The sequence below is a fragment of the Pipistrellus hanaki genome (genome assembly GCF_964339955.1).
Source record: "Pipistrellus hanaki genome assembly, chromosome: 16".
NCBI classification, from domain to species: domain Eukaryota; kingdom Metazoa; phylum Chordata; class Mammalia; order Chiroptera; family Vespertilionidae; genus Pipistrellus; species Pipistrellus hanaki.
The window spans coordinates 38575514-38596091 of record NC_140518.1 but is presented as its reverse complement, the minus strand read 5'-3'; the positions used below and the strand labels follow the sequence as shown (position 1 = coordinate 38596091).

At 62.5% G+C, this 20578-nt stretch overlaps 2 protein-coding genes across 3 annotated transcripts; both read right to left on the bottom strand.

Moving 5' to 3' along the window:
• Positions 1 to 447: 447 nt before the first annotated feature.
• Positions 448 to 1538, bottom strand: TMEM88 (transmembrane protein 88). The gene is made up of 2 exons (XM_084863884.1): positions 1189 to 1538; positions 448 to 1088 (listed from the first exon to the last, which is right to left on the bottom strand). Exons 1-2 carry the CDS (start codon positions 1396 to 1398, stop codon positions 828 to 830), a joined length of 471 nt encoding a protein of 156 aa, XP_084720010.1. The 5' UTR covers positions 1399 to 1538; the 3' UTR covers positions 448 to 827.
• A 125-nt stretch (positions 1539 to 1663) lies between these two features.
• Positions 1664 to 18804, bottom strand: KDM6B (lysine demethylase 6B). 2 transcript variants are annotated; one of them, XM_084863832.1, is made up of 24 exons: positions 18633 to 18804; positions 15988 to 16104; positions 11239 to 11358; positions 10868 to 11009; positions 10636 to 10777; positions 10337 to 10435; positions 10012 to 10231; positions 9819 to 9911; positions 9578 to 9739; positions 9312 to 9497; positions 8876 to 9223; positions 6525 to 8779; positions 6302 to 6428; positions 6093 to 6198; positions 5109 to 5314; positions 4939 to 5003; positions 4777 to 4848; positions 4529 to 4677; positions 4291 to 4405; positions 4003 to 4190; positions 3712 to 3853; positions 3297 to 3423; positions 3044 to 3214; positions 1664 to 2936 (listed from the first exon to the last, which is right to left on the bottom strand). In XM_084863832.1, the coding sequence occupies exons 5-24, from the start codon at positions 10770 to 10772 to the stop codon at positions 2913 to 2915; spliced, it is 4992 nt and encodes a 1663-aa protein (XP_084719958.1). In that variant the 5' UTR covers positions 10773 to 10777; positions 10868 to 11009; positions 11239 to 11358; positions 15988 to 16104; positions 18633 to 18804; the 3' UTR covers positions 1664 to 2912. The 2 variants fall into 2 exon arrangements, with proteins under 2 accessions (XP_084719958.1, XP_084719959.1); XM_084863833.1 differs by having other exon boundaries at positions 4777 to 4845.
• Between the last annotated feature and the right edge of the window lie 1774 nt (positions 18805 to 20578).

The window sequence follows — 20578 nt, the reverse complement described above, 5'->3', positions numbered from 1 at the left end:
TTCGCGGGCGGGATGGACAGGCTGCGCTTCGGACCAACAGGTCCCAGGGTGGACCCCTCCATCTTCCCTCCCACGCTGCTGCTCCAGAACTGCGGCGGGAGGGGGTGTCATCCTGCTCCGGAAGGCCCATTGTTTCCCTTCCTGGCCTGGCAACACCGAGTTCCTCTAAGCTGGGGTCAGAGAACGGGCTCGGGTCCCCAAGGGGAGCAGGGCAAGCGACAAAGTCCAGGCCCTCTCCACTCTATTGGTGGGAGGTGACTTTGGGTTCAGGGACAGAGCTTGGGTCTGGTCAGGAAGAACAGGCTAATGCGATAAGGGAAGGCCGAGGCTGGGGGATGCTCCGTCTGCACACTGGAGCCACACCCCCTCCCGTTTCCCTTTCCTGGGCACATAGCAGTAGTGATAGTATTTGTACCACCCCTCTGTTCACAGGATCCAAGAAGCTAGTTCAGCTCATTAATTTTTTATTAATGTGTGATCGCTCCTTCCCCTCCGACCTCCCCCAGCAGCCTGTAAATTCTAGAGGAGCTGCCCGGAAAGGAGGGCACCAGTGAGGTTCCGTTGTCCTATTCACAGATGGGGGGTGGGGCGGGAGTGTAGGTGCAGGGTCCAGCCCGGATATTCAGGATTCAGATACGGGTAGCGGAAAGAACGGGTTTTCTGGAGTGGCGAGTTTTCACCAACGTTGGGTCCACAGAAGCTGCAGTTCGCCAAGGGGGCTCAGGTGGGGATGGGGCAGGGCAGGTCGGGAGACCCCCCAGGCTTCACGTCCTTGGGCGGATTGAAAAAGAGGGCATTCGTCGGGGTTGTTCTTGACTCGAGGGTCCTCACACCCACACCTTTCCTGATGTGGGGACGGCCTGGGATGCCCGGATTTGCCGCAGCTGCGGGGAGCGCCGGCGCCGGTAAAGGGCTCGGCTGTAGGGCACGAGGCAGTCGGCGAGGCGGAGGCGCAGGCAGAGGCGGCGGTAGCTGGCCAGCGCGAGGACGAGCAGCGGCACGAGCAGCAGGAAGCCGGTGACCAGCAAGGCCGTGAAGCCCGGGTCCCGCAGGTGCGCGGTGCAAGGGGGTGCCTGGGAGCGCAGAAACTGCAGACGGGGTGTCAGGCCCACACCAACAGCCGGGCAAGAAGTTGTGGCCCATAAACCCCACACCCGGACCCACACGCACACCGGGGCGCCCGCTCACCTGGGAGTGGCAGAGGAAGCCGAAGCCCAGCATGGTGACCGCCGGCAGCAGGATGGTCCCCAGCACCAGCGCCAGCAAGAGGAGGTTGAAGGCGGCCACCAGCAGGTTCTGGGCGGTGACCAGCACGGCGCAGGCCCAGCAGTCCAGCGGGTCCCGGGGCTCCGGGCCGCCGTTGGGAACCGGTCTCTGCGCCCCGAGGACATCCGCCATGGCCTGCCTGGCTCCAGCCGCCCGGGCAGCGGCCTTATAGCCTCTTTCCTGCCCCTCCCCCGTCCGGCCTCTCCCAGCCCGCCCCCCTTATCCTGGAATGCGGCTCCAGGAGCAGGCACCCCCCCAGACCAGAGCTCTGGACATTCCACAGGCGCCTCTGGGGAGGGGTTCCCTCTGGCCGGGGTCTGGCCAATCTCCCCATCAATCACGGTTCGCAGCCCTTCTTCGCGGTATTCTCCCTATCAGCAGCACACTAAAAACAGGATTTTTTTTCCTGGTTTTATTTTTAATATTAATATTCTCACACAAAAATCACCGAAAATAGGGGTAGGACTGGGAAGACCCCTCTGCCCCTGGGGCAGAGAGACAGTGCAGTGCGAGGGGGCGGGACTGTGACCCCCACCCTCCGCAGCCCCAGCTGAGGAGAGAAACTGACGAGACACGACGACAAAGCCCCAGAGAATCCCTCCCGGTGTCCCTGCCCCAGGGAGGCCCTGGCCCTGGGCTGTTCACACTTAGAAAGAAAAGGCGGGGGCGTGAGGGGAAGGTCCGTGTTTTTAAAATTGGCCGGGGCTGGAAAGGATGGGGTTCCTTTTCCTCATAGTTCTTTCTTTAAAACTTTAAAAAAATTTTATTTTATTTATTTTTTTACAAAATACCATTTCAGTTCCCACTTCTTCCCCTACAGTACAGGAGTCGCTCACCCTCAGGCAGGGTTGGGGTCGGGTCGGATGGGGCGAGGGGGTCTGGTCCAAGAAAGTGCAGGACGGCGGGGAGGGGAGCGGATTGAGCACCATGAGAGCCCGGCCGGGGCGGGCGGCGGGCAGAGACGGGCCGGGCCGGGCCCGGACACACTGGGGCGCAGGGGAGCCTGCGGCGGGCGGCCCTGTAGGGGTGGGTGGGATCGTTTGGGGATGCGGGAGGTCGGGTTTTCCCAAAAATGAATAAATAGGTGAGTGGGACTGTTATAAATTAAAAACAAACAAAAAGAAAAACAAAATACAAATCATAACGAAGTGAATAAACAAGAGACATGTACAGGGATCACAGCTAGCATTGGGAATAAAAAAAGAGGTTCTGAGGGAGGGGTAAAGCCCATAGAAAGAATCTCATTAAAATCCTCGGCTGCCGGAACATCTATGTACATACACGAGCCGCGTGCGCTGCGCCGGGCAGGCGGCGGGCAGGCGTGAGGGAACCCGTATGTGAGCCCCGCCGCCGCCGGAGCCTGGTCCTTGTGTCTGTTGCTAGAAAGGCCAAAGTCGGTGAGAGGAGGCGCTGGTGGGCGAGGGGCTGCCAGCCCCCTCCCCCGTCTCCCTTTTTTTTTTTTTCCTTTTTTCCTCGTATTTGTTTAAAAAAATTTTTCTTAATAAATTAAGTGAAGGGGAGCTGCCAATGGGTGGAAGGGCCATGCCCGTCCCCCTTCCCGGCCAGAGGCGGGACCTAGGTCCAGCCCAGGCGTGTGCTGGTGGCCCCGGCGCCCTGCAGGCGGCAGGAGGGCGGGGCATCCGGCCTCATCGAGACGTGCTGGCGGGGGCCTGCGGGGGAGAGAAGAGCGGGGCTCAGGGCGGGGCTGGCGCCCGTTAGCCCGCCCCTGCGGGCCGGCCCGGCCGCCCCGTGCCCGCCCGGGCGCCGCCCGCCTCACCAGCGTGAAGGCGTCGTAGGCCTGCGCCAGCTCCTCGGTGCGGTACTGCTCCAGCACCACCACGCCCTGCAGGCCCGCGCTGCGGCGCCGGGCGCAGGCCTCGCAGTGCACCAGGTACGTGTTGCGGCTGCCGTTCTCGCTCGTCACGAACAGGATGTTGAACACCTCCACCTGGGACGGGGAGGCGGGCGTCAGCGGGAGGAACGGCCCGGGGCTCCTTGCTCCGGGGAAGGGGGGGAAGCCGCCCACTCACATCGCATTCGTTGCAGTAGTAGGCAGGCTCGTCCTTAACCCGGCCCTGGTAGGCGATCTTCTTCCCGGCCCGCACCAGGCTCTCCCGCTGCACCTGGCAGTGCTTCATGGACTGCAGGAGGCAGAACCTGGGGTGGGGGTGGCGAGTGGTGTGAGGTAGGGCTGCTAGCCAGGCGGCGCAGTAGCCCTCATTTACTAGGCCCCGTTAAAATTTCACGTGGGTTTTTCTCTATTTGGGCCACCGTCAAATAAAATTCCTTGGAGCAGGCACCTTGCCACCTGCTCCGAACTGTAACACGGCAGGGCGCATGAGTAAAGGGTGGAGAGGAAGATGGAGAATGGGGTTGCATTCTACAGGCTGAACAAGAGTGGGACCAGGTCTGGTGTAAATGGGCTCCCTCAAATAGGACCCTCACTTGATCATCTTGAACAAATCGGGGTCGCTGATTTTGACGGTGCGAGCCACGTTCCAGGACACGTGAATCATGGGCACAATGGACTTGACGTTCTTCACCTCGTTCCACTCATATCGTTCCAGGGCCAGCTGGTATTGATAGGCTGTGGGCCAGAAGCAGTCACGACGGGATTCTCACACATCTCCCACCTGCTTGGACCCCAGCCCCTTCCCACACAGCTGGCTCCTCCTCTCCCCGTCCCTCACCACTGAGTGTCTCTGCACCCCACCCTCTCACACCCCACCCTCTCACCGGTGAGGGGCCCAACGTTCCAGGCGATGTTGTTGCACCAGCCGGTGGCCTGCACCCAGTGCACGGTCCCCGCGTTAATCCACACGAGGTCTCCAGGGCGCTGCACGAAGCGGTACACAGGGATGTTGGAAGCATAGAGATCATCCAGGATTGGCCACCAGGAACCTGTCAGGTAGTCCACACCGTGCCTGTGGGGTGGCCATAGGGTCAGATGGAAACCTGGCGACCCAGAGAGGGGACATGGGGGGTGGGCCTACTGTGTGTGTTGGGGGGGAAAGAGGGGCGCACCGGTCGCAGAAAGCGCTGATGGTCTCCCAGTAGTGTTCATGCACCGCGAACCACTCACAGTCGCCTGGGCCTATGTTGATGTTGACAGAGCAGAAGTTGTTGTTCTCTTGGTGGCCTGCAGGGGGCAATAGAGAACGGCATGGCTGGCTCAGCCGAGACCGAGCTCCTTCCCCAGGCCTCCCTTTGGCCCCCATTGGCTGAAAGCAGCGGCCCGCCCCGCCCCGCGCGCACTCTGCACCTGGCGTTCGGCTGCCCGGGACCTTCATGTACAGCTGTACGGTGTTCATGCCCAGAATCGTGTGGCCCACATGGCTCAGCATGTTGCCGGTAGATGTTACCCGCATGAAGGCGGGCAGCTTCAGCAGCTCCTGCAGTTGTGGCTTCCACCTGCGGCCGTGAGAGAGTCGATAAAAGCGAGAAGCTATCCCCGCCCCGCAGACCCATCAGCACTCCTGCCCCAGGTCTGCTGGCCTCAACCCCACTGACCGCTTGGCATCAGATAGGTCGATGTTGGTGCCAAACTTGATAATGTGATGGTTCTTCGGGTCTGGTGTGCTGCTGTGGGGGTGGAGAGCACACATTGGTGGAGAGCACACACAGGAAAGGGAGGGCAGAAGTCACGAAAGGAAGGGGCATACTGTGCGGTACCTAGGAGGGGTTCCTGTGGTGCTGTCCGGTTCCTCCGACTCCTCATCCTCACTCTCCTTCTCCTCCTGCTTGGCCACAGGCTGAGTCAGCCACCTTCCAGTGGCCCCCCTCAGCAGCCCCCCTCCAAGCCCCCCGATCCGCACCCCTGCCTCCCTGCGCTTGCCTCTCACCTGTAAGGACTCCTGAAATGACGAGGCCTGGTACTGTGCGTACTTGGCAATGGTGGTGTGGGAGCGGGAACTCTCACAGGGCCAGATCTGCCGAGTGCCCGTCAGATCCCAGTTCTCATCGGAGGGCTGCTGCACCTGGGTGCGCACCTCCACAGTGTGCTCCCCGCTCGCCTCCACCAGGGTCTTGGTGGAGAAGAGGCCCAGGTCTGCAAGGGAAGGCGGAGCAGGGTGTTGGGGAAGAGGACCCAACTCTCTCTGTCCCTTCTTACTCCCCCAGCCTCTGGCAGGCTGGACACTGGCTTCAGAGGTAGAGCCAGGGAGGGAACAGGCAGAACCCCAGCCGCACAGGAAGCTGGGGAGGTCAGCCATCCCTCATCAACCCCCTCCCCCACTGCTGCTCTGGCTTCAACTCCTCCACCAGAGCCCGCAGGTATGCAGGAGGCGCATGTGCACAGCACTTGGCATACAGCAGGTGCTTAATGAGTGACAGATTCTTTAAGCTATCATTAGATGCAATGAAAGACTTAAGTGAAAGCCTCAAATGTGCTTTGGGTAACTCAATAGAAGGAAAATATATGGGTACAGAAGAAGCAAGATGGATTTCTATATTTTTATATGGATCCGCCTACTTTTATGTGTGTGAAATTTTGCACAATAAAGGTTGGAAAAGAGAAGCCTCAAATCATGGGTCTTCAGGGACACTCTACAATCTGTCTTCTTCTCATCCTTAATCACGAAGAAAACTAAAAGTGACTAACCAGACCCTGAGCTACAGCCCCTTCCCACTTGCCTACTGTTGGATACAGATGGGAGAAAAGCCCGAGTCCAGCTCACCCACCCCTCAGAGCTCCCTTCAATGCAGCCTCCCTGTGCCTAAGGGAAGCTCGCCACGGCCACTCTCCTGGTCTGTAAGAGTGGGGGCTCTCTGAGTCCCAAACCCCAAACCCTGCATCCCTCCCCCACTTTTCTGTCCCCCACACTCACTGAGCCGCAGGGAACCTGCCAGGCCCCGGATCACGGTGATGGGATTCCGAGGGTCCGTACAGAACTGCAGCAACACTGGGGAGAAGGCGTCCCGCTTGCTCTCCAGCTGAGGGACAACCAGGAGACAGGGCGAGGTCAGAACCCTGCCTCAGGCGCAGAGCACCCAGCAGCCCCCAGCCCTGCCGTTCCCCCTGGCCGGGCGCACGTACATAGATGCTGGGTGTGGGGGGGTTGAGCTTCTCCCGGGGCAGCTTCTCCTCTGTGTTGATCTTCGGTTTCACAGACTGGGCAGGGGAAAGGTAGGACTCCCTAAACTTCCCTTTCACCTTGGCGTTCCTGTGGGAGGGCAATGAAGTGAGGACAGAAGCGGGGTGATGGGGAAGGGAGCCTCCCCCGGGCCGGGCCCCAGCCTCGGGGGACAGCCTCACTCACTTGCTGGCGCGCACGACGTCAGCAGCACAGTGGCTGATGGTGAGGTCCGCCATGCGCAGCCGCCGCTCTTCCACCTCAGAGGCGATGAAGGTCTCCTTGTCGCCGCTCTCCACCTTGATCAGCCGGATCTTCAGCTCCTTGGGGGGCCCTTCACTAAGTGACCGCAGCTTGAGCATATCGGCCCGGCTGACGCCCGGGGGCCCTGGAGCTTCCTCCCGGGACTTCTTCCCGGGGCCGGGGGCTGAGGGCGCAGGTGCCGGCTGGGCGGAGGGTGCCGGAGCGGGCGGAAGGGCCGGAGCTGCGGGTGGCTTAGCCTTTGAGGCCCCACCAGTATCAGGCCGGGCCTTCTCACGACCCTGGATCTCCTCACTCTGCAGGTCCAGGTTCCCCAGCACCTGGCGGCTCTTTTCTTTGGGGACCTTGGCCTTGGCTTTGGCCTTGGCCTTGGCCCTGCCCTCACGGGGCCGCCGACCCACCAGGTCCTTACAGGCCCGCCTATGCCGCCGATGCTCTTTCTGATGTTCCTTCTGATGTTCCTTCTGGTGCTCTTTCTGCCGCCGCTTACTGCTCCCTGGTCCTGTGACCGCCACCACCCCGCCGCTCTCCTCCTTAGCCTGGGCAGGGGGCATCAGTCGCTCAGTTCCGCTGTCCACTGGGTCCGCCGTGTCCACAGGGTCTGCCGTGTCCGCTGGGCCTGCCGTGTCTGTGGCACTCCAGCCCACCCGCTCCACCAGGGTCTCACAAGCCCGGCTGATCTCTTCTAGCACCTCAGACTCAGAGCGAGCAGGGGGCAGAGGCAGGGGTGGGGGCGGCGGGACGGGGGTCGTGGGGCCCAGGGCGGGCTCTTCGCCTGCCCTGTGCTCCCGGACCCAGGGCCCGCCTGAGGTAGAGAACTGAGATGATGAGGAAGCAGAGGCCTGTGGGGAGCCCTGGGCACTGGGGGCCGCTGAGGTGGGGGGCGGGGCAGTAGCACCTGATGGGGGGCTGGGGGAATACTGAGAGCTGGGCGCGGGCCCAGGGCGGGCAGAAACGGCCGCTCCGGTCCCCCGGTAACAGTACTTTTGTCCCTCCAGCACAGAGGCCAAGGACTTGAGCAGGCTGGCTGGGCCGGCTGCTGGGGGGAGCGGGGGTGGCGGCGGCTGTGGCTGGGGGGGGAGAGGGAACTTGGCTAATGGTGGTGGTGGTGGCAGAGCTGGTGGTGGCTTCTTCTCCTGTTCCTGGGTGGCTGTGGCGGTGGCGGTGGCGGTGGCGGCGGCGGCAGTGGCGGCGGCAGTGGCAACAGCAGTGGTGGCTGGGACTGTGTCAGTGGAGAACGGAGGCTGCAGCGACGCAAAGGGCTCCTTTAAGGGGGGCGGAGGGGCTCCGCCTGCCTCCTGCTGCTGCTGCTCCTCCTCCTTCCGAATGGACTCATCCAGCATCTTCATGATGTTGGCCAGCCCGTCAGGCAGGATCTTGAACTCAGCGGGCTCCTCAAACTGATCCTCCGGCGGGGTAGCGGGGAAATCAAAGAGCCGTGCACCTCGGACAGGCAGTTCCCCAACCGCTGGCGGCACAGGCTGGGGGGCTTTACTCAGGGGGCCTGGGGGCGGCCCCGGCCCCACCTCGGGGGTCTTTGGGAAGGAGATCCTGGGCCGAGGGCTCTCCGGGCGCCTGAAGCTTCCTGAGGTATTTTGGTGGCAAGAGGAGGGAGGGGCTGGAGGCAGGGCAAGAGTTAGGGGTGCAAGAGGTGGGTCCTGGGGGCTCAGTGTTGGGCTGGGGGGCCGGGGAAGGGGGTCCATACTTCTGGCCAAATAGGGGGGTGGGGGGAAGGATACAGGCCCGGGGGGGCTGCTGCTGTGGCTGCCATTGCTGCTGCTGCTGCTGGTGGTTGGGGGAGTAGGAGGGATGTGCGAATCCTGAGTGCCCACAGAGAAACGGGGGGCCGGAGGCCCCGAGAAGCCCTCGCGGTGCGGGAAGGGGAGTGGGTGGGGGCGAGGGCGTCCCTCCGCCCCGAAGAAGAGATCCTCTAAGATCTCCCCATCCTCCAGGGCTGCCCGGCAGGCCGGGCCCTTCAGCCAGGCAGGGGCGTGTGGAGGGCGTGAGAGGCGGGGACAGGGGGGTGGAGGCGGCGAGGGGGGGCCGGGTGGTGGGGGCAGGTGGGGAGTGGCAGCAGGCGCTGCCAGGAAAGGTTTCCGACCACTGTGTGTGGAGGGCCCCAGGCGGCCTTGGTGAGAAGCGACCTCCAGTGCGGGAGTTTGGTAATGGTCAGCGCCGGGCTACGGTGGAGGAGGAGACTGGTCAGAGGCCTGCCGTCACCTTAGACAAGCTCCCGCGGACCGCCCCTCCGTCTTCCCGCTGAGGCCACCACTCACCATGCCTGGGCTCGGCTCCATGCCCCGGAGACCGTGGTTGCTGCTGCTGCTGCTGCTGCTGGTGGTGGTGGTGCCGGGGAGGCCGGGGGGCCGGGAAGGGGCGTAAGGCACGCAGGCGGTGGTTGCTGCTGGTGAAACGCTGGAGTCCATCCGCGACCTCTGAACTCTGCTCTCTCTAAGGTCACTTCCGGGGGGACGGGTGGCAGGCGGGCAGCCATGGCTCTCTGCTCCTGGGGGGCGGGGGCCTGGGCCTGGGGGCGTACCCAGGACCAGCCGGTGCCCAGGGGGTTGCGCGTTGTAGGCTGGAGCTGAGTATGGATACGGGTGAGGCAGCGAGTGCCGCTGCTCCTGCGAAGACAAATGAGGACAGTGAGTGAGGACTGGGGGACACGGGTACTTGCAGGAAAGAGGTGAAGGTCCACGGACAGCTGCTCACTTGGCGCTCTGGGGGTGCTGAGCCCTTGCGCTCGGGGCCCCAGGCATCTCCATGCAAGGTGTTCCACAGCCCCGGCTTGGTCAGCTGAAATGGAGAGCTGGTGGCTAGGCTAGGCAGGGGCGGTGGTGGTGGTGGAGGTGGTGGAGGAGGAGGTGGTGGCAGCGGCAGCCCTGGGGGAAGGCCAGTCTAGAAGAAAAGGGGGTGTGAGGATCCCATTCCTCGCCCGGTCTTCCCACCCCCGCCCATCTGCCCACACCCAGCCATACCTGCTCCGAGTTGCAGCCTCTCCTGCGCTTGCCTCCGGGGCTGAGGCCCTCCTCCCCCGAAGGGCCGGAGAGCACTGCAGGAGGCACAGGCTGCACCACGGGGGGTTCAGCGGCTCGCTTCACTGGGGGACCCCCCCGCTTGGCCCCATAGTTCCGCTTGTGCTGAGGACAGAGAGAGGAGAATGGCTCAGGTGCACACCTGGCCCAACCCCCCTCCCTATCCCGCCAGCCCTGGCCTCACCTCAACGTGCAGCAAGTTCCACACCTGCTGCAGGGGGGGCAGGGCCTTGGCTCGGTGCTGGCAGGAGCCAGCGTGAAAGTTCCAGAGCTGGGCCTGGAGGGGGGCAGGGACGGGAGACAGGACGGAAGAAGGCATAAGATGAGGGCGCTGAGCCGGAGGCACAGTCCCTGCCATTATGTCTTGCTCAGCCCACCTGCTGGAGCCGGCCGATGTGGGGCCCCAGCTCGGCCAGGCTTCCCCCGTATCGCAGGGCGCTGTGGTAGCAGCGGACGGCCTCCTCACTGTCGTGCTCCGACTCGTACAGCTGCCCAAGCTGCTCCCACAGCCCGGGCTGGGCGGGTTCCCGGAGCAGGGCCTGCACACAGCCGTGCAAGGATTCCAGCTTCCCATGGAGGGGCCGTGCAGTGGGGGTCCTGCAGAGCGGAAGGGGTGGAGAGGGGGAGTGGTCAGGGTTGAAGGAACTCTTTTAAAACCCCAGCCTTACCATCCATCCCCGGCACCTTTGAGTCCTCACTCACCCTGGAACATAATATGGTTTGTTGGGGTGCCCAGAGCTACTGCCATGTGAAGGGGGTAGGGGAGCAGAGAGTGGGGACTGCCCGATGCTGGCAGAGCACCTGGAGAGAGAAGGTGTCCGTTAACGTAAGATGGAGCAGTATTGTCCCCCCCAGGAAGGAGGGGATGGGGGAATAAGAGGCAGCTGAGACCTGCCCTGAGGCCCACAGAATGGCAGAAACCCAGAGAGTGAAAGAGATTGAGGGGCACCGGAGATGGAAAGACAAATTCCTGGAGACAGAAAGATGGCCCGAGTTCTCACCTGCCTCCAGGCAGCCATGCGCTACGCGGAGGGGGATGGGGCGGGCAGGAGCTCCACGCCCCCGCACAGCTCAAGCCCCCGAGGGCAAAGGCTTCCCGTGCAGCGCGGGCCCCTGGAGGGTCCACTGCCCGATGCATCCAGCCTGAGTCAGGGAAGAGATGATGGTCTTACTAGGGGCGCAGCCTGAGCTGCCTGTATACACACTGCCAGCCCAGCCATAGTTTTCCCTTACCAGGTCAGCAGTGGCCCCAGGAGCCCTGGAGATCGGGCACAGCCCCCTGCCCCAGCTCTCTGGGGGGATGGTCCCAACTCCAACCGCTCTGACAGGAGAGCCCACTGCCCTCGAGGGCCACCAGGGCCTTTCACAGCCAATTCTACAGAGAAGAAGCAAAGGGTGACGTTAGCGGCGAGAACACAGTGGGAGCTCGGGGGCTAGGTTCAGCTCTGTCACCTGCGTAGGAAACCAGGCCTTGACTTTCCCTGAGGGTAGGCCACCGGGCTAAGGAGCCCCTAGGGGCCCAGGAGAGTGACTCCGAACCGGGATGAGTAGCAGGGAGCGGGATGGTCAGTCGGGAGCCAACAGGCAACGCAGCAGCTGCTTACCCGGCCTCCGTGGGAGCGTCCTCTGACAGCCTCGGCAAGCTCCAGGAATCTGGCCAATCACAGGACTTCCTCTCTGCCCAGAGAGCCAATCATAACGCACGTCTCCGCCTCAGTAACAGCCTGCTCGGGACCAATAGGAGCGAGCTTAGCCTGGCCGCTGCGGGCGGGGGGAGAGGGGCGGCGGAGCTGGACAGACAGGCTTGGCCCCGGATGACCCCGACGTGACCCGGCGGCTACCTACCTGGTCTCCATCTCGGACCGAACGCTCGGAGCCGGCGGGGCTGTAACCGCGTGGGTAAAGGCGGCGAGGCGCACGCCCGGGCCGGCTTGGGGGACAGCGCTCCCCGCAGGTCCCACGCACCCACAGCTCCGCCGGTGCTCCCTGTTAGTCCGCCCGAGATGCTCGCTTCCCGCCCCGCCGCCGGACCGCTGACAGATCACAACGCAGACAAAGCGCCGCCCGCCCCCCGCACTTCCCCGCGCCCAGAGCCCGGCCTCCCACCCGCGCGCCCCGAACTGCCGGGCCGTCACGGCGCCTTCCACGGCGCTCACACCCGCCCGCGCCGCGGACTGCGCGCCCGTTCCCCACCCACGCCTGACCCTTCCCAAACCCGGTCAGGCTCCCAGCCTCAAACCCAGTACCTTCGGGTTCTCCACTCCCCTGAGCTGTCTTCAGTACCCACCGACCCCCAAAACCAAACCAACTTCTGAAAAGTCACGCACCACGGTCCCCGGTGGCGCCTCTCGCGTGGCTCCGGGATCCTCTGTGCCCTTCCCCGCCGGGGCCACGCGGTTCCCCACGGCCCACGTGGCCCCCGCCCCCCACGGGAGGGGGGATTTCGGGGGTTGCCCGTGACGTGGCCACTTGCGCAGCGGAAGCGGCGTGTGTAAGAGTACTGGGGGGGTCCTCTGGGAGGGAGGAGGGCGGGGCCCGACCGGCGGTGACATCACCCCTGTCCCACTCTCACCACCCACTCCCTTAAAGAACCCAGAGCCAGTTTCACTTCCTCCTTCACGCCGGTCCCCCCCCCCCCCCCATCCCTTCCCGTCCGTGCCGGTTCGACCCACAAAGGACGCGGTGCTACCCTTCCCGGGCATCTTCCCTTTAGCCTCAGTCCTTCCTGCCCGCCTCTCAGACCCCAGGACTCGGCCCCCGCGCCGCCTCCTCTCCTACCCTCGCTCCCTCAGGTAGGAGCCGGCTCGCTCCCGCTCGGCCCATTGAGAGTCTGGAGTACAAAGAGCTGGAGTGGAGTACAAAGCGGCGGGGCGGGGCCAGCCTCCAGCTGGAGCCCGGGCGCAGGAAGCCGGGGGAGCGGCGGCGAGGGGCTGGGGGCGGCTGGAAAGTTCACCTTCGCTGTCAGAGCCTGCGCTGCGGGGAAATTTCCACCCAGCCCACAAGGGCAAGTGGGTTTCTGGTTAAAACGGTCCTCCCTCCACGGGGCAAGGTCGTCTGTTTGCAGACAGGCGCCTGGACCCTACGGGTCCCAGCGGGCCATGCTGGTCGGGCCTGGGCTCCGCGGACCCTCCGCAGTTCACGTGGAGTTTCTGCCGGAGCTCACTCTCCACCGCTGCCTTCCCTGCAGCTCCCGGGCTCTGGACAAGCACTGCCTTCACTGCGGTCAAGTACAGCCTGGCCGGCGGCCCCTCCTCCATGTCGAGGGACCAAGGCCCAGACAAGGAAACGGAGAACCGGGGGTCCCGATGTGAGGCACAGACCCCGCTTGGGAAGTGGTGCCCAGGGCGCTACCCAGTTACCAGGAAACGCGGCTTCCCCTCCGGCGATGATGACACTTCCCCTCCACCACTTCCCCTTTCCCACGGGGAACTGACTCAGCTTTCCCCAAATCGGGGAGTCCGTCCCTCCAGCCCCTTCCCACCTCTGCCCTCCCCACCCCCACCCGCCCGTCTGCCGGAACTCAAAACACAACAGCCCTCGCGGAGGGCAAACTTCCTGTGTCCTAACACCCCGTGGATCCCGGCGCCCACCCGCACCCGACGCCCGCCTCCCCGCCGCCTCCCCTCGAAGCCCTCCCTCGGGGTCTGATTCAGGCTGAGGAGGGGGGCCGTGAGTCACCCCGAAAACCTCCCCCTATTCCCACTGACTCAGCCCCCGCCTCCCAGAAAACACAGACACACAGTCATCGGCAGACACAACTCAGCCCACACGCCGCTCGCCGCGGGGCCGCGGAATTTCCCTCCCGCCTCCCCGCGGCCCCCCCGCGCCGGCCCCGCCGCTCACACCTGTTCCCGGCGCCGCGCCGTACACTCTCACCTCCACTCTCGCTTCGGGCAAGACCAGCCCGCCCGGCGCCCGTGTCCGTACTAACCGGGGAGGGACAGCCACAGAGACACCGGGATCCGCGGCCGCAGCCAGGCTGGGTACAGCGAGCTGGGGGGCAGGCATTCCAGCCTCCCCGCCGGACCCACGGCCCCGAGCCGGCCGCTCACAAAGGGTTAATTCCTCTCCAGCGACGCCACGCCCTCTCCATCCGGGCACTCCCGGCTAAGCCTGGCTCCGCCCCCTCCATCCGGGCTCCGGACTTGGGGACTTTAACCGACCCCCTCCCCCTAAACCCGAGAGAAGCCCACTCCATCAATCACACCCACTTAACTCCCTCCGGCCCTGAGTCCCGAGCAGCCCCTCCACGCACCGCCCGGCCGCGCCGATGGGCCACGGACTCACGTGCCGCCGAGACGGACCGCAGACGGGCTGCACCGGCGGACAGGCGGCAGACACGCCGCACGCGCGGGGGTGCCCGTCCCGGAACCCGCCGCACCCCGCTCCCAGCCGAGGCTCCTTCTGCCCGGTGGCAGCGAGGAGGTTCGGGCTCGCTTCTTACCTGGGGGAGGGGGAGGGGAGGCGGGGGAGAGGGCCGCCGGCTGGGGCTCGGCGGTGACTCAGCCCCGGGCAGGCCGCCCGTTCGGGATTCCCTTCCCCAGCCGTCCCCCCCCGCCCCCCCGCGGCTGGCCCCTCCCCGCCCCCACCGAGGAGTGACAGTGCGGCCCGGCCCGCTGAGTGTCACTGCGAGCCCGTGTCTGCCTCTGACTGGCCCGCTGTGTGCACCAGCCTGTCTAGTGAGGCCGGCTCTGTGTGGGTCCCGGTGTGTGCCTGTGCACCTGCATATCTGTCCATCTTGTCTTCGGAGCCTGTGTCAGAGCGCTCCTGTCATTATGCCTGTCTACATGACTCCGCAGCTGTCTCTGTCTGTGTGTCTGCCTGGCTCCTGGCTCGGTCTTTTGTCTGGGTCTGCCTCTGCATCACTTTCCTGATCACGTGTGTCTGCACATACCCTTCAGTGTTTGCCTTCATGTTCCTGAGCAGCCAGGGAAACACTGGCGCAGACTGGCCCTGTTGACTCCTCACTTCCCTGAATCCTAACATCTTGCAGTATCAGTGATGCTTCTGTTTGACAAGTATCTTATTAGGTGGCTGTCTGCCTTCTATCAAGTTCTGTCCTATTCCTCAATATCCTTGCTTATCCTCCAGCCCCCTGGGGCTCCCATTCTGATAATAATTGCTAGCATTTACTGAGTATTTATTACATGCGAGGCACTTTCTATACATTTTTAAAAGTCTTCCCCAAAATCTGATTACTTTTATTACCGCATTTTTCAGATGAGGAACTTGAGGCTCAGGAAGGTTAGGTAACTTGGCCCAGGTCATTCTGCAAGAGAGTGGGAGAGCTGGGCTTCTTTCAAGAGCCTCGCTCTTACCGCCCTCCTGTCATGCCTCTGTCCTGTCCTCCCACTGTTGGTTTTATCCTCACAGGCCATTTCCGGGGTTAGCCTGCCCCTCAGCTCTCTCCCAGATCACCATCCCAAGTGCCTCCTGTCCTCTACAGAAGGTGTGGGGAGGTGGCTGTGCAACAGATCTCAGAAGCCATAGGTTTCCTGGCCGTGACGCTCATTTGGTTAACACATTCTCTCAACACAATGCCACTGAGGTACACCAATGTGCAAACCACCTTGCCAGAGACACCGAAAACAAGCAGTCCCACTCAACAAGTCAGAGTAATGGGGAAGAGCAACACCCATTCACAGAACTTCAGTCCCTGCCACAGGCACTACCTTCTTTCCTACGGCGGAACAGCAGGCGGATCAGGACCTCAGGCCAAGAACTGGCAGAAGGAGAGAAGCCAGCAGCAGAGGAGTGGAAGCAAGGGTGTGTGTGAGTGGGGGCAAATGCCGCAGTGCAGTGGGGAGAGAACAGAACAGAAGAGGATCTGGAAGGAAAGGTGAGAGGTCCAGACTGCCACAGCAAGAGCAGATTATTGTAGCAGTGGCCCCAGTATCCCTCCAAACCCACCACTCTCACAGGGGCACAGCCCTGTCCCCGCCCCCCCGCCAAGCAAAGTCTTTCCAGCAAACGGATCTCCCCTCCACTTTCCAGCTTGCAAACCCTAGCTTAATGCACTTCAGTCAGCAACTGAGTTGCAGCACTAGGGGGAGGACTTTTTGGTGGTAAAGGAGAGGCTGGTGAAGTAAAGGGCTGAACCATTCACAGGCAACAGAGGGGAGCTCCATACACTAGAAGGCTGAACCACTGGAGCACCATGGGGAGGGGATGCCAGAGGAGTGGGCATGGTCCAGATCTGCGGTCGCCCATCTTTCGGACCTCACGGACCACCAGTGGTCTGCGGACCACGGGTAGGGGCCGCTGATCCAGATCATACCGCTATCCTTCGAGCATGCGGTGCAGATCGGACCACTGGGGTAGGATGGGGTGTAGTACTCAGGGGTAGGACTTACCAGATGGAGTTTGGTGTGTCCTGTCTCATTGGAATCAGTGCCCCAAAAGCGGGGTGCAGCAGACCACAGTGGGTGAGGCGGGTGGTACTATGGGGATGGCATGGTGCCTGGGGGAACCTAAAGGAGAAAAAGCCAGTTAAAGATGGGCTCTCCCAGTCTCAGCCTTTCTCTGCTCTCTGTGCCCTTAGTGAGGAGAAACCTGGCTCTGGTGATCAGATGGGATGGGAGCATCTGTTTCCCATGGCGACCAGAAATGCCATAGCCAAAGTGGTCCTCCAGCCTTCCCCTCTAGGAAGCAGTCTGGACTGGGGGTGAAGGGAGCAGGCTATAGTATCTGCGTAAGTGGTTATCCAACCCAAGATCTCTTCTGAATGGACCCTCCTGCTGAGATTCCTAGCCCAGAGTAGGCCCGGCTACCCTTGACATCTGCATCCTAGTCACCTTCAATCCTGGCCGCAGGCAAGCTGATCCTCTCCCTTCAGCTCCGTCTCCTCCCTACCCTTATCAAGACACCAGTCAACCCCACCCTCTGGACTCTGCCCCTCTCCTCCCCCAGGCGGGCACAGGCAGGCCTCCTGAGCAGCACAGGTGGCCAGACGAGATGAACAGGCCCAGCCGGGAGAAGCCTTCCTCCTGAGCCAGGACTGTGGCTCTGGTCCTGGGGCTGGAATGGCCTCTGCTGCAGGCCTCCCTCTATCCCACCCCTCCAGGCCGTATCCTGTTTCCCCATCACCTCCTTCCTCTTCTGTGCGGCCCAGGAAGGGGACAGAGGCCTCCCCCCCTCCCCTAGCCCTGACACGGCTGCATCTTTTAGCATGTCCGTTTGCACAGTCTAAGCAAGAGCCAGGGGTCCATCCAGGGATCAGACCTAAGCCTGTCTCCCTTCACCTCAAACCCCTCAGGGATCCGTTTCCTGTTCCCTCAGCCACAGCTCTCTGCCCTTAAGGACCCAGATTCCTAGGCTCCCCAGGTACTTGGGCTCTCAGTCCAGTCTCTCCATTCCCTGGCCTTCCCGCCCCCGTTCTTCCCCTGCCCCAGAGACTCCGCTGCCACCCCCAGCCTCCATGATGCAATGTGCTGCAAGCGGCCTGGGCTGCTGATGACACTGCCCCTGGGGAGGTGCTATTTCTGACCAAACAAGCCCCTCGCTGGCCCCGGGCAGTGGTCAGCGGCAGTCTGGGGAGGCCAGGCTGGCAGGTTGCTTCTGCTGGAGAAGGGAGCTTGAGGCTGGAACCCTCCAGGACAGTCACTCAGGCTGTGGAAGCAGGGAGAGAGACAGACAGACACACAGGGGCCTGCACTGCTGTGTATGTGGTGATTTTAGGGGGGAAGGGGACGCTGGGAGGCTCTAGTCTGGAGAAAAGGAGTGCCAGGCCTTAGGACAAACTAAGAGGAGGAGTAAGGGGCAGCCAAGGGGGTCAGTGGTGGGTGTATGGGGTGTCTGGACACCAGAGTGGGGGAGGGGCCAACAGCCATTTAAAGGGCCAGCCCCAGAGCTTTAATCCCTCACCAGCCCTGGCCTGAAGCCGGAGGCTGTAATTCATCTGTCCAACAGCTGGGGTGGGTGTGTTTGGGGGGGGGGGCATGTGGACTGGGAGAGGGAGCTGGGGGAGGGGCTGGGCTCTCTCGTGCACAGAGCCAAACAACAAAAGGGGAAGCTGAAGGGCCAGCTCGTGTGCCCGAGCCAGGCTGCTGACCTGCAGACCCGCCCGGGGCCCTAACCTGGTGACCGACCGGCTCTGCAGTTTGGACTCAGTGACTCTTGGCCCAGGAGTCCATGAATCCCAAAGTGTGTCTTGGAGAAAGCCCAGGATGAATGCCCCCCAGGGCAAGCTGTCAGCCCTCCTTGCACTTCCCCAGCCACAGCCGTCCCAGACCTGACAGGCCCCACAGAGCCTCAGCCTCAAATGCCCTGCTCTTCAGCCAAGCCTCTCCAGACAGGGCCTGCCTGCTCCCCGCTCCCCTTCCTGCTGGCACAGGGTGGCAGCGGCCACACCAAGACTGTCCCTTTAAATCATTACCACCCCTGATTGTGTGGACTAACCCAGGCCCCTACCACCCCCCCCCTCCGCAGGCAAGCAGCCCGCACCCCTCCCCACCAGAGTCCCCAGAAATGTGAGGACCATTTAAAGGGACAACAGAGGCAGCCGGGCTGCCAACCACCCCCTCAACCCGCACACACACTCACAGCCCCTCTCCCGAGCGACACACAGCCTTTGCCCCCACAAAAGGCCCCCCAAATTCCGGTTCTCTCCCCACCCCTGGAGACTGCTAGAAGGAAAAGGGGGGCCAGAGTTGGGGGCGGGGAATTGGGGGAGCATGAAAAAGACAGGGACCCCCTCCTTCCATTAGGGCCCAGGGGACAGGTCAGAAGGAAAGCGGAGCCCGGAGGAGCAGTGAGACGGAGCCCCAAAAGGTGCCCGGGCAGCCCTGGGCGCACAGGCTGTCGGACGCGGGGAAGGGAGTCGGGCTGCACGAGACCGCGGCGCGGCCAGCGGGCGACCAGCCCAGGCCGGGGAGCCGGAGCGGGGAGGGCCGCGGAGAGAGGCATGGCCGGGAGCGGGGAGACGGAACCGGGGAAAGGGGTCATCCGGGAAGGAGCGAAGGAAAACCCGAGAGGAGAGGGCAAGCCAGGCCTGGGTTACCTGCTGGGTGTCTGTCCCCCGGCGGTGCCCCCGGAGTCCGGGCAGGGAGGGGGGAGCAGCAGGGGGGGAGTGGGGGCTGGGGGCGGGGGCGATGGTCCCTCCTCTGCCTCCTGGGCCTGCCCCAGCGCTAGCAGCCTCTGCCTCCCTCCCTCCTCCTCCCCGTCCCTGAGTCCCGGAGTCAAACAAAGAACTGTAGCAGGCTCTCCCCAACCCCCTCCCTCCCTCCTCCTCCTCCTCCTCGTCCTCCTCCTCCTCCTCCTCCACCTCCTCCTCCCTTCCCTCCCTCCCCACCAGCAGGCTCCCTCCTCCCTTCCGGTCTCTTCCTTTAACTACCCGCCCCCCCTCCAGCCCCCAGCACTAGTCTCTCTCCGCTCACCCACCCCAACATTTTACACACCCTCGCCCAGCCCTGTCCCCGAAAGGAAACTGTGGAGTTCCTTTGCAAATCGAAAGGCTCCAGAGAGCAGCACAGGGAGGGGACTGGGGTCTTGCTTAAAAGTCAAGAACCACAACACAATTATTTTATTTTCGCAGCCAGAGGAATAGTCTTAGCTGTTTCTTCTCCACGAGGAGGAAAAATAAACCTAAAGAAAGCGAAAACAAATCTGACTGAAGCCTTCATCAAATAAAGTGCACAAAGCAGTGGAAGCTAATCCCAGTGCCCTCCCCACCACCACCGCCACCGAATGAACACAAACTCCACCGCTGCCCGAAGAATCCTCAGGCACCGGCCTACCAACGTGAATAATAAAAATAGTAACTCACATTATTTAGCCATTTCATGGCAAGCATTCGTTCAGGGTGCATTTTATGCCAGGCACTGTGCTCAATGCTATGCATAAATTATCTCATTTTTCATTCTCCCAACTGCCTAGAAGGAAGGTGCTCTATGGATATTTAAAATTTCCAGATTAAGAATATGAAGCTCAGAGGTGGTGTGACCTTTCCAAGTTCCTATGGAATGAAGTCTGACCTGACAGCCCACGCTTCAAGGTATAGAAGGTTTATAAAAAGAGAAACCATTTTTTTTTTCAGTACTGTAACAGACCCAGGACTTAATAACCCATAGCTATCAACTGAGTCCTCCCTTAAGAGAAAGACCCACCCACCTCCACAAGATAAACACACTGACCTTTCATTCTAGTACTACTTCTTGGCCCTCCCCCTCACGCTGAGGGTGGAGGTGGGGGTGCCACTGGTTAAGGTCAGAGGGAGCTGGTGACAAGTGGGTCCTCCACACCACACACAGCTCTCCTCCTGGGGGCGGCTGTCCTGCCACCACTCTCACTTCAACACAGTGAACACGGAGCTACAGGACCCTGGCAACGTGGGAGATGGGAAGGAAAAGGACATCTGGAGGCTCTTCCAAGAGAGGAGGGGCTGGGGGGAAAGCTCGCCGGTGCCAATCTAGGGAAACGTGACCGAGAGTTCTCCGAGCCCAGCAAAGGGTCTTTGCACCACACCACGCCCGCGCCCGCCCCCTTCCAAAACTCCAGGCCAGGGTTTCCCACCTGCTGGATGCTAAGGCGCAGGGAAGGGAAAGGGGGAAAAGATGGCACGGGGCTGGATCTGAAATTGGGGCAGAGGTGGGGGGCCGGAATGGCCAGGGGAGGAGGCCTCATTGCCTGGCAACAATTCCGGGCACGTGCGCTGGTGACATCATCCCGGGCCATCTCTAACGCAGACCTTTGACACCTCGAGGGGAAGAGGCGCCGCTGGCTAAGCGTCTTGGAAAATAGCTTTAGGAATCCCGGGAACCCAAAAAGGAGAGGCAGGTGGAAGCTGGACCCTAGCGTCCTGCTCCTGCTTTTCTCTCTTCTACCCTCAGTTCGGCTCCAACCCTGGGGACTCGGGCCTCTCGGCTCCACCTCTCCGCCTCCGGCCCTGACCTCCCAACCCACATTTCTGACGGAGTCCCGGAGTCCCGACACGCCTCTCAGAGATAC